The sequence below is a fragment of the Saccopteryx leptura genome, chromosome 2, assembly GCF_036850995.1.
Source record: "Saccopteryx leptura isolate mSacLep1 chromosome 2, mSacLep1_pri_phased_curated, whole genome shotgun sequence".
Classification (NCBI taxonomy): Eukaryota; Metazoa; Chordata; class Mammalia; order Chiroptera; family Emballonuridae; genus Saccopteryx; species Saccopteryx leptura.
In genome coordinates, this window is record NC_089504.1 from 334,888,841 (window position 1) to 334,901,142 (window position 12,302).

Genomic DNA, 12,302 nt, shown 5'->3' on the forward strand with positions numbered 1-12,302 from the left:
CTAATGAGAAGCCTTACCAGAGGGGAACGCTCGCTGACTCCTGTCTGACCTTCACAGAATGCAGCTGGATCTTTGGGCCAGTAGTGCTTGGAATGGGGACTTAGAGCTACCATTTTCCCAGAAATAGTTCTCCAGAAGTTCTCCATCCTGATTATTTGTAATGATAGAAGAAAAGGAAACTTAGTTTTTATAACCCTCAGCTGCTAACTCAGTTGTAATTTACAATTCTTGTCACTCTTTACTATTTATACCAAATACTTTTTCTCCTCACACTGGTTTTTTTAACAGCTTTTTTGAGATATAATTCACCCAGTTTACCCATTTTCTAAATTATTCATTCAGTCATCTACTTAGTATAGTTGCAGAATTTAGTATATTCACAGTAAAATATGTAGCCATCATCACAATCTAATTTTAGAACATTTTTATCACCCCCAAAAGAAACACAGTATCCATTAATGCCACCATTCCTTATGTCCCCTACTCCTTCTCCCAGCCCTAAACAACCAGTAATCTACTTTCTGTCTCTATAGATTTGCCTATTCTGGATTTTGTATATGAATGGAACCATATAAACAATCTTTTGAGACAGGCTTTTTTCCCTTAACATGTTTTACAGGGCCATACATGTTATAGTATATATCAGTACTACATTCCTTTTTATGACCAAATAATATTCCAGTGTGTGAAAATACATACCACATTTTATTTATTTATTTATTTATTCATCAATTGATAGAAATTTGAGTTCTTATTTTTTGGGTAGTATAAATATGAACATTTGTGTACAAGTTTTTGTGCTCAACTATGTTTTCATTTCTCTTGGTTTTATAGCTATGAGCTCACACTGGTTCTTGCATGAGACTTACATTGTGTGTCTGGGTTTGAAATACAGTAGAATAGATATGGCCAAATGCAATAACTCTCCTAATTTTGTAAGTTGAAAGATCCTGCAATAATGGAAATGGTCAGAAGCTAGCAGTAAAATTGGGGGGGGGGGGAATTATTTTTTTAAGAGAAGAAAAGGGGAAAAAAAAGAAGGAAAAGCTTTCAGACTTGCTGGCCTTTTAGACAAACACACCTGTTTGCAAACCTACTTTTTTCTTCCTGTTTTTTTCCACTCTTGCACGTTTTGTATTTTATCTCATAACTAACAGCTATGAAGTTACCTGGAAGAAAATTACGCGTGTAGATTCCAAGACCAATGTGTGAGACTAGGTTACACTGGCATTGGTGATTAGGTGGCTGTGGCAGTCACTTTAGACTTACAGAAGGGCCAGACCTGGATGGGCAGGAATGAAAGTTTTTTTTCTCTCTGATTGCCTTTGTTTATGATAGCACTATATTGAATTATCTTATACTAGCTAAAGCCTCAGGTTTCCTAGTGCAGAATAGAGAATATGAGGAAATCAATAATAGTTTAATACAAAGAAATGATATCTTTGTTTTGTAGAATATACGAAAACAAATGAGGCCTGACCGGTGGTGGTGCAGTGGATAGAGGGTCGACCTGGGATGCTGAGGACCCAGGCTTGAAATCTCAAGGTCTCTGGCTTCAGCTCAGGCTCATATAGCTGAGCGTGGGATTGTTGACATGATCCTATGGTCGCTGGTTTGAGCAAGGGGTCACTTGCTTGGCTGGGGCCCCTGGTCAGGGCATGTATGAGAAGCAGTCAGTGAACAACTAAAGTGCTGCAACCATGAATTGATGCTTCTCATCCCTCTCCCTTATTGTCTGTCTGTTTGTCTGTCTGTCAAGGACAAGTGAGGATTTAAATAATGGTTGGCCATTTTAAAACACCTAATATATTCTGTAGAATATATATATCCTTAGGATCTGCTCTATTTAATACTTTCATTTTAATATTTGCCACTAATTTGAAAATCATTTTAAACTGTTGACATTGTTCTAGGGGGAATCTAAAAACTTCTTAGATTTAGTGCAGCCGAAGATTACAGGTGCAGAAATAAGAATGGCAGGACTCGTTCACCAGTGCCAGCTCTGGCCTGAAAGCACAGCCGTGCTGCCTCTGTGCACAGATCTCCCTGCCGCTCTCCTCGGCATCCTCCTCATACAGCACTGAGATTGGCTTCAAGAGTCCCTTCCATAGGACAAGCACAAAGCAAATGTTACCGCAATGTAGACTAAAAGTGAATGTATAGAATCTATCTATTTTGTCTTTCCATTTAAAAAGAAGTCAATAATCACACTGAGACCATTTCTGTGTCTGATTAGAGTCCTTCGGTAAACCAAAACTTACTTTTATACAGGTCAGTAAGAATTCTCTCTGTTGACATTACAATGAAGAATAATTATTTTTGTTTTGTTTTATAAATTTCACCAGGTGATCTCCAACAGCATCTCCAAGCAATGTTTATATTACTCCGCCCAGAAGACAACATCAGGCTGGTAAGTTAGTGGTATCCTTATAACTCTCTTCCTCAAAAGGCTAATAATACAACAAACTTTATGCTTTCATTTATGTCCCAACACAGTACTAGGAACTCTGGGGAATAGGAAAGAAGAAGGAGATGTCCCTATGATAAGAGAGCGCCTTAGACTATGATTGAGAATATGAGCTAATATGAAGTGATGTGAAATAATTTGATGGTTCAAGACTGTTGGTGGGCACCAGTTTGTAAGTTATTGACCATTACAGCAATTGAATTTCAGAAAAGAGGAAACTTGGAGGCTTAACCTCATTGAGGAAGGTTTTACATTGACAGTAGAGCTTGATCTGGGCCTTGATTTAGATTGGCAGAAAGAGAGGAGACTGTCATTCTACATGAGGGCATTTCTGAAGCAAAAGCAGACATAGGGAAGGGTCAAGGCTTTGTGTTTGTCTCAAAGTTGGAAGGCCTGAGCTTCAGTTTTTACTACTCATCTGATGTTGGACAAGTTACTTTGCCTGTCTGTGCCTGCTTTCTCATCTCTTTTCTGCCTCTCACAGTGTAGAGAATCAAATGGACTGAATATAAAGTGCTGTTGAAATATGGGGCTTATCATTACTATAGGGAAGGTAAGATACCAGAAAACAAGGCAGGCAGATAGGGACTTCGTGCTCCAAACTAGAGATTTCAAACTGGCAGTCCATAGGCCAGAGATGTGTTTTGTTTGGACCACACAGTGTTTTTGTTTTTGTTTTTTAATCTCAGCCAGAATTTTAAAGTTGGGTGATTTCACATAAAAATCCAGACTTGGGCTTTTCTTCAAAAATAAAAAATACTAGCATCCCTGGGACCTTGTTCTTATGTGCCAGACTTGGCTAGACTTGGTGGAGGGGAGAACATTGGTGTGGCCTGGGTTCTTAATTTACCATGATCCCCACATAACATATTGTCTCCTGGACACTAAAGCTAAGTGTCACCATTTGTACTCATTCCTTCAATGTTAGTTTCCTTATAGTAAAACATTTAATAAAAGTAGGAAAATGGCCCTGGCCAGTGGCTCAGTGAATAGAGCATCATTGCCTGGCCTGTGGTGGCGCAGTGGATAAAGTGTTGACCTGGATAGAGCGTCGGCCCAGTGTATAGACGTCCTGGATTCTATTTCCAGTCAGGGCACACAGGAGAAGTGACTATCTCCTTCTGCCCCCTCTCCCATACCCCTTTCTCTCCCTCTTCCCCTCCTATAGCCAGTGGCTGGATTGATTCAAGTATGGCTCCGGGTGCTGAGGATAGCTCTGTTGGAGCCCATCAGTCTCAGGTGCTAAAAATAGCGCAGTACTTGAGCATCCACCCAAGATTGGGTTTCTGAGTGGATCCCAGTCAGGGTGCATATGACAGTCTGCCTCATTATCTCCCTCCTCTCACCTAAAAAAAAAAAAGTAGAAAAACAAAAATGAGATGGGTGTGTTTCTTTGTGGAAAGTGAACAGTTCTTCTGTATTCACATGGCCTACTTGACTCATTTATTTTCCCTATCTGAACCTCTAGATTAATACTTGGAGATAGTACCTCTACCTCTTCAGTAAGCATTAGGAAAGCATTACAGGTTTCTGAGCCAAGAAATTACTGAGGTAGCCACAGTGTTTAAGAAAAATGGCTCAGGCCTGACCTGTGGTGGAGCAGTGGATAAAGCGTCAACCTGGAAATGCTGAGGCCGCTGGTTCGAAACCCTGGGCTTGCCTGGTCAAGGCACATATGGGAGTTGATGCTTCCAGCCCCCCCCCCCTCTCTCTCTGTCTCTCCCTCTCCTCTCTAAAATGAATAAATAAAAAATTTTTTAAAAAAAGAAAGAAAAATGGCTCAGAAGCTAATACAGAATAGAGGGAAGGAGGAGGCCATCTTAAACTGGGGAGGCCTGCTGGGTAGTTATTGCAATAATCCAGGTGTGTGGTGATGAACCCTTCTGTGTTAGACAGGTAACTTGTTAATTGGGTTTTCATAGACATGTTAAGTTCAAGTACTAGATCTCTGCTTTCTCTCTAGAGAGAGAAATAATGAGTAGAATACAATAATGACTAGAAAGTTGATCAGGCCTCTGAACTCTGGTAATTACTGATTCTTCATTCACTTAATTATTCTTTGTTTAAATTCTATCATTTCTTGTCTCTCAAATGCTGCCTTTTATCACCTTGACATAACCACTAATTTTTGTTGAGAAGCTCACTTGGAAATTTAAAGGAATTAAAATAAGAAATCCTGTAATAATTACTTTTATATTCTAATCCTAACATATTATTTATATAAATCTTGTCTATATTTCTTGACATACTTCTAAAACACTTCTTTATAAGTGAACAAAGTAGGGTATAGTTCCTAGAGCATTAATATTCCCAAATAGTGATATTACAACTTTAAAGTATATCAGAACCACCTGTAGAGCTTTGTTACTGCCATTTGCTGGACTCCATCTGAAGTTTGACTTTGGAAGGGGGAGACAGTGATAATTTGCATTTTTAACAAGTTTCCAAAATAATGCTGATACTACTGGTCCAGGAGTCACACTTGAGAACAACTCCCCTAAAGCCCCTAATGGTTACTTGTTATACATAACATATGTACAATAGATATTTGTTGATAGTTTCCAAAAATTGTGTGGTTTAGTAGAGCTAAAGCTGATGTCTATCGCTCACTCACTTGATCTTTTTCTCACTGGTAACCTGTGGAGTTTGGATTACACCTCCAAATGTTAAGTTTAACCACAAGTGACATGGGAGAGCATTACGGAAGCAATTAGGAAAGTAGAATTGGCAATTAAATTTTTTCTTGCCTACTAAAGTACACAGCTTTAGCTGCTCTACATTTATAAAGCGTAAATTCAGAAAATGTAACTGACCCCTCTGAATTAATTCAGAGTTCAAAGAACAAGCCATTTTACAGTTGTTTGAATTGTTACAAACACATAGTCATTATGTTTCAGATTACTGTGTGAGTCATCTTCAAGAAAATGAGTAAATACATTGTGTGCTTTGGACAAATTAGCACTTTTCCAACTGAAAGGAGCGTTTATAAACTCAAAGCAAAGCCTTTTGTTTTGAGTTAAATTTGGAATGCTAAAACTCTCATTCTGGGGCTCATGCATAAGGTTGATAGTTTGATAGTCAACTGAAAGTCCTGCCTTTAATTTTTTAATAACTCACTAACAAGAGATACCAAATCCCACAATTTGCTTCAGCATTAAAAATAGGACTAAATCAATTTTTTCTCCAGAGAACCCTGCACTCAAATGGTCTCAGACATTAACTCTAGTACTTAGGGAAACTGTAGCTGGTACAGTGAAGACAGTGGTTTTATAGTACTGGTGCACATTATCAAAGACCAATTGATTTAATAAAAAAAAATAGACGAGGAAATTAAGAACTTTCCTGACATTTGAAGTAGCATCAACTAAGGTTCTTAACTAGAGCTGAGGTGCTAATAAGGTCCAAGGAGGTGTTTTTGAGTACTTTGCAGGAGAGTTTAAGAAAATGAGGTTTTTTTTGAATAAAACTTTTTAAATGGCTACACAGAATATGTCAGGTTTTTTTATTCAAGAATTTCATGAAGATAGATTTAAAAAATTAAATCCAGAGTCTCCCTCAAGCTTTATTTCTTTTGAAGACAGTGTTTAGTTAAGTGTCACATGAAGTCTCCTTTAATTTTTAGATATTGACTTTGCTTTGTTCTTTTGGCTAGAATTTAATATTTACATACTTTTGAAACCTTTCTCTGATGGATTGGGTGAGCTGCCTGTCTAGACATTGTAACTTTATAATATGGCTTCCCTGTGGATAAACATTGCATGCAGGGACATGATGTTAGACTCTAGTGGAAAAAAAAATTAAAGGCAAAGGTACAGTGTGAGCTTAGGGAGGAGTACCGTATTTTTCATTCCATAAGACACACCTAGGGTTTTAAGGAGGAAAATAAGAAAAAAAATATTCTGAACCAAATGGTGTGTTAAAATATTTAATAAAATATACCACAATAATATTTCAACAATGTAAACTCAACAGCAGTATTAACAACCATTAGTAGTGTTATTAACAAATGAGAAGAGACTTTAATGTTCAAATACTCTTCTATATAGTTCTCCGGGAACCCAAAGCAGCTAAAAAAAAAAGAACATTCACTCCATAAGATGCACAGGCATTTTCCCCTCCACTTTTGGGGGGGAAAAGTGCTTCTTATGGAGCGAAAAATACGGTATTTCCTGATGTGAAATTGTGCTGAGGAGTGAAGTTATTGGATCAGAGGGTATTTGTGAACTGCTTATAATCAAATTAGTTACTGAGGGAAGTTTAACATCACTCTTTGGTAGATAAATTTTGAAAACGGGTTGGGTTCTTACCTCAGAAATAAAGCAGGCAAGGGATAACTCTTTAAACCTACTTAGTCCTAGGATTGCTGGATCCAGTTCACCGGAAACTTGTACTCAGATTTCAAATTTAGACAGTAAATGGTCTTTCTTGGGACATTTTTCTCAGTTACTATTGCAGCCACGTTTTAAAATCTAAAATATTGTTTTGTGTGGACAATTAGAATAAACTGCAATTAGTATCCTTTTCGATGAGAATTTCAGTTAATTGAATGCATTGGAGTCATTGTCTTATTCCAGTCATTTATACCATGTAAGTTCTGGGGACTAGAAACATTGGAATTGCTATCAATTCTAATATTAGGGTATTATGTACAAACTACCCCTTTAAATTCTATTTCTCTAATTGGTTTGATGAATTAAATTAGATTATTAGATTTCGTTACTCTTCTCCCCAAAAGGGGAATGTGGAGTGAACTTCAAACCAGGGTGGGTATTCAGAATTTCTTTATGCTATGGCTCATAAAATTTTGTTTAATTCTTTAACCTAGAATCCTGAAGCTTAAAAGAATTTTGGAGCCTGAGGTCAGTCCCCTGATATTGCAGAATTTTTTCTATAAAAAAAAGTGTCATCTCATTTTTCTAATTAGGATGTAGGAGTTGAATTAATGTTGTGGCTCCTGACTGCCTGATTAAATAAAGCTCCACATCCTGTTAGTAAGAATTTAGTAATTATTATAGGTACCATCTAGAGATTCAAGTCAAATCCCAAGACCTCAGTGCTTTTCTTCATCTAATAAGCTTAAAATTCACTGAATATAAGATGTGCAGTTAGTTACTCAAGCCTAAATCAGCATGAGATGTCTGGGGCCTTTCCCATTAGGTTTGGGATATTCTGTTGAGATTAGATTAATCAGGGGAGGGCCAAACATTTGAAATGCTTTTGGTATTATAGACAGACCAGTAAATTGATTAAATGCATACACCACACTTTTTAAAAGGAGACAAGTAGTGTTTGCTCTGAATATTACAAAGAAACTCTTGCTGGCCACCTGCTAACTTGGCCTGATAACTTGCGTGATAGTTTATACTTATGGAGGTTATTTTCTTTCCTTTTATCAGTTTCAGCTTAGCCAATCAGTTGCCGCTAGTTGGTGTAGAAGCTGTGGATAAATTATCAGGAGTACAGTTCAGTAGTTCCCATGCCATTTATATTTGAGCCTTGCCAGAGACTCTCAGAGCCTTGACAGAGGATAAAAGAGACTCTAACATATTCAGGAAACTGAACAGTTGGCTCAAAGCTTGCCAAGGCAAGCCCAAGTTTAGATATGTAATAGTATCTGAGATCTTATTTATAAGAAACTCTATCTAGTTTACCTGCACTAGGTTTCTGGTTAGTTTAATATTTTGCGGAGCACTTCTAGAACAGAGGGTCAGTGCTGCCTTTCAGTCCTCCTCATGTACATATGCTCCTATCCATTGCTCTATGTGTGCAGTACTTGGTCCCAGCCCACTAGGACTAGACCTTTGTCAACTGAAATATTATTTCCTCTTAGCTTCTCACAAGTGAATTTGGATTGAAATGCTCTATTACTTAATGGAACATAAAGCCAGCAGCACAGCTCTCTATCTTGTATACTTGGAATCAGAATGGTGAGCATTACCTTCTTCTTGAATCACCTCTTAATAGAAACAAGCTTTGATGTAGCCACTTCTGCTGTTCGTGTTTCCCTGGCTTTTCGTAGGAATATCAGAATAGAGACAAAAAGAGAGCCATGGAAATCTCACCTCTGCCTTAAGGCATGAGCCATTTGAGCTATGTAGCTACGTCTCTTTTTCTCTCTGCTTGGCCACTTTTGAAATTGTGATGGAGTTAGGGGAAGGAGGTCCCAAGAAGAGCAGCCCTGAAAGAATTCCAAATAGAACTTTTTGTCAATTTTCTGACAAATATCTTGAGCCACTTACTTGGTTTAGAACACTGTTTCTCTTCTGAGACAAGGAATGAGGAGGGGGGTGTTTTATACAGAAGAGATTGCCCCTGGTATACATTTTTCTGGCTTTTTGTTAATAGATAAAAAGAAGAATGGGCTAAACTGTACACCCAATGAGGTCAGGGACCATATCTCTTTCTCTTCCACCCTTGAATCTTTAGCACTTCTGCTCTGATTGTATACACGATAGAGTATAGTAAATATTTGAATGAATATTGAGTGGAAGCCATCTTACTTTATTTTTAAGGTTTATAAAGTATCTTTTTGAGTTTCTCATTAAGAAAATTCCCAAACATATAAAGTATAAAATATATATCCAGGCCCTGGCCGGCTTGCTCAGTGGTAGAGCATCGGCCTGATGTGCAGGAGTCCTGGGTTCGATTCCCAGCCAGGGCACACAGGAGAAGTGCCCATCTGCTTCTCCACCCCTCCCCCTCTCCTTCCTCTCTGTCTCTCTCTTCCCCTCCAGCATCTGGGGCTCCATTGAAGCAAAGTTGGCCCGGGCGCTGAGGATGGCTCCATGGCCTCTGCCTTAGGCGCTAGAATGGCTCTGGTTGGAACAGAGCAACGCCCTAGATGGGCAGAGCATCGCCCCCTGGTGGGCATGCCGGGTGGATCCCAGTCAGGCTCATGCGGGAGTCTGTCTGACTGCCTCCCCGTTTCCAACTTCAGAAAAATACAAAAAAAAAATTATATATATATATATATATATATATATCCTCATGAACCCATTACCCAGCTTTAATATGCCATCATCATTTTGCCAGATTTCTTTAATCTATACCCCCTTTTTTTTCTTTATTGGAAAAAATTTTAAACTGCTTTATTGAGATATAATTGACATACAGAATGTTAATATGTACAACTTGATAAGTTTGGAGATAAGTAAATACCCATCTATGCCATGAACATATATCCCTCACCTCCAAAAGGTCATTCCAACCTGTCCTGTCTGATGGTGGTGGTGGTGGTGATAATAATGATTAGAACACTTAACAGAAGATCTATCAACTAAGGAAAAATTTTAAAATAGACTATTTTTAAAGCAGTTTTAGGTTCACAGAAGAATTAAGCAGAAGGTACAGCAGATCCTCAAATAACATAATTTTATTCAACTTTGTTTTATTATGATGAGATGTGATAAGAATGTAACTCTTGTTTTTATCAGTTAGCCTATGGTAAAATTGTTTTTGTTATGTCGTTTCGCTTAAAATCGCAGAACCTAATCAATAATGTTAAGTGAGAACTTCCTGTACGGAGATTACCCATACACCTCCCCACTCATGCATAACCTCCCCCATTATCTTCATCCCCCTCCAGAGTTGTACATTTGTTATAATTGATAGACCTACGTTGACACATCTTTATTAACTCAGAGTTTGTAGTGTACATTAGGGTTTACTCTTGGTGTTGTACATCCTATATGTTTTAATAATGAATAGTTTCATTGCCCTAAAAATCCTCTAACCCCTGGAAACTATGATTATTTTACTGACTCTAGAGTTTTGCCTTTTCCAGATTGTCACAGTTGTAATCATACATTACCTACCTTCTTCAGATTGGCTTCTTTCACTTAGTATGCATTTCAGATTCCTCCATGTCTTTTCATGACTTGATAGCTTATGTCTTTTTAGTGCTGAATAATATTCTGTTATTTGGATGTACCACAGATTATTCATTCAGCTACTGAAGAACATCTTAGTTGCTTTCCATTACTGGAATATTTTATTTATTTAATTTTTTTGTATTTTTCTGAAGCTGGAAATGGGGAGAGACAGTCAGACAGACTCCCGCATGCCCCGACCAGGATCCACCCGGCACGCCCACCAGGGGGCGATGCTCTGCCCCTCCGGGGCGTCGCTCTGCCGAGACCAGAGCCACTCTAGCGCCTGGGGCAGAGGCTAAGGAGCCATCCCCAGCGCCCGGGCCATCTTTGCTCCAATGGAGCCTTGGCTGCGGGAGGGGAAGAGAGAGACAGAGAGGAAGGAGGGGTGGAGGTGGAGAAGCAAATGGGCGCTTCTCCTATGTGCCCTGGCCGGGAATCGAACCCGGGTCCCCCGCACACCAGGCCGACGCTCTACCGCTGAGCCAACTGGCCAGGGCCACTCGAATATTTTAAAGTGAAACCTGGACACCATGTCATTTCACTTCAGATATGTAAGAAAAAGGCATTACCACAATGCCATTATCACACTAACAATCCTTAATATCATCAAAGAGCTTGTCTATATAAAAATTTTCTGGTAAAAAATAATGTAAGCTTCAGAAAAAAATATTTCTTTGTTGTTGAAACTAAAGAAGAAAATTTTTTAGTGTATAATCTGTAAGAATTCAATAGAGCAACTCCTCTTAGATATTAGTATTTTGCCTTATGTTAGAGTTGTTTATGGGACTTTGATCTGTGAGTTCGATGATCCCATTCATAAAACCTCACATTCCCCTCTTCGATCTTTAGAACATGACCTGGTTATTGTTATTATAAATTGTGCTAATTATAAACATTTATTGAGCATTTATTTACTGTATGCCAAGCCCTGTGCTTTATATGATTCTTATAGTCCTATGGGATAAGTATTATTGTACCTCCTCCAGTTAATTTGATAATTTTTAAAGGTTTTGTAGTTAATACATGACCTGGGATTTGAATTTAGGCTTCTTAACTACTGGCTCTGCTATCTCCCTGAGTATGCTTTAAGATCCTGATGTAAAAGGGTTGAATGATCTAAAATTGACCTAAATTTTTAAATTTCTCTGTTGTCTGTTAAACTCTAGGCTGTGAGACTAGAAAGTACTTACCAGAATCGAACACGCTACATGGTAGTTGTTTCAACTAATGGTAGACAAGACACTGAAGAAAGCATCGTTCTAGGAATGGATTTCTCCTCTAATGACAGGTATGGTATCCATAAAAGGGAGGATGAGAAGACTCCTTTTTAAATAACTTATTCCAGTTGCCTTTTGAATTATCACAAAAACATCTTACACAGTTCTACTTTTAAAGTTAAATGTCTAAAACTAGATAACACAAAAGCTTCTTAGTCACACAGTCTTAGAGATGAAAATGTTTAATGAATGTCTTTGATAGTGTGTTTCTAACTTACACCATTCCTTACCTTCCTCTCATCTTTAGGTGGTGATATAAAGCAAAGAGTTGAAGTTTGTATCTCTGGTGGAAGGGATTTTCTTGAAGCAGTAACTATTCACTTTGGTGATTCTAGGGCACACACCCTTTGTGATAGTGCACCAATGGCTGGGTTTAAAGAGAGCCCACTTTAACTCCAGTCTCCTGTATTTATCCATGGCCTTATACCTTGCTTTTGTCAAATGTTTTGCTTCCTTTTGTCCTTAAACTCAAAACAGAAACTTATAATCATTCACCATTGGCTTTAGTGGCACTTTACATCCTATGATTAAAGATACCAGACATTACACAAAACCTGGCTTTTATTGTGTCCCTGAGGTTTGTTGCCCCCCCCCCCCTTTTCTGGAGAAACTTTAGGAAGACAGTGGAATGTGGCTGCTAAGCAGATCTTTGCACTCTAGATAATAAGCCTCAGGAAATCCTGCCAG

At 38.3% G+C, this 12,302-nt stretch overlaps 1 protein-coding gene and 1 non-coding gene across 3 annotated transcripts in view; both read left to right on the forward strand.

Moving 5' to 3' along the window:
* The window catches only part of SSH2 (slingshot protein phosphatase 2), a 300,617-nt gene that overhangs the window by 231,687 nt on the left and 56,628 nt on the right, over window positions 1-12,302 (forward strand). For both annotated transcript variants that reach the window (XM_066363589.1, XM_066363588.1), the window contains 2 exons: window positions 2,346-2,410; window positions 11,505-11,626. In XM_066363589.1, the coding sequence (XP_066219686.1) occupies window positions 2,346-2,410; window positions 11,505-11,626 (187 nt within the window). The remainder of the gene's footprint in view (window positions 1-2,345; window positions 2,411-11,504; window positions 11,627-12,302) is intronic.
* On the forward strand, window positions 9,053-9,128 carry TRNAI-GAU (transfer RNA isoleucine (anticodon GAU)). Its single transcript has one exon. It is a non-coding gene; the product is annotated as a tRNA-Ile (tRNA).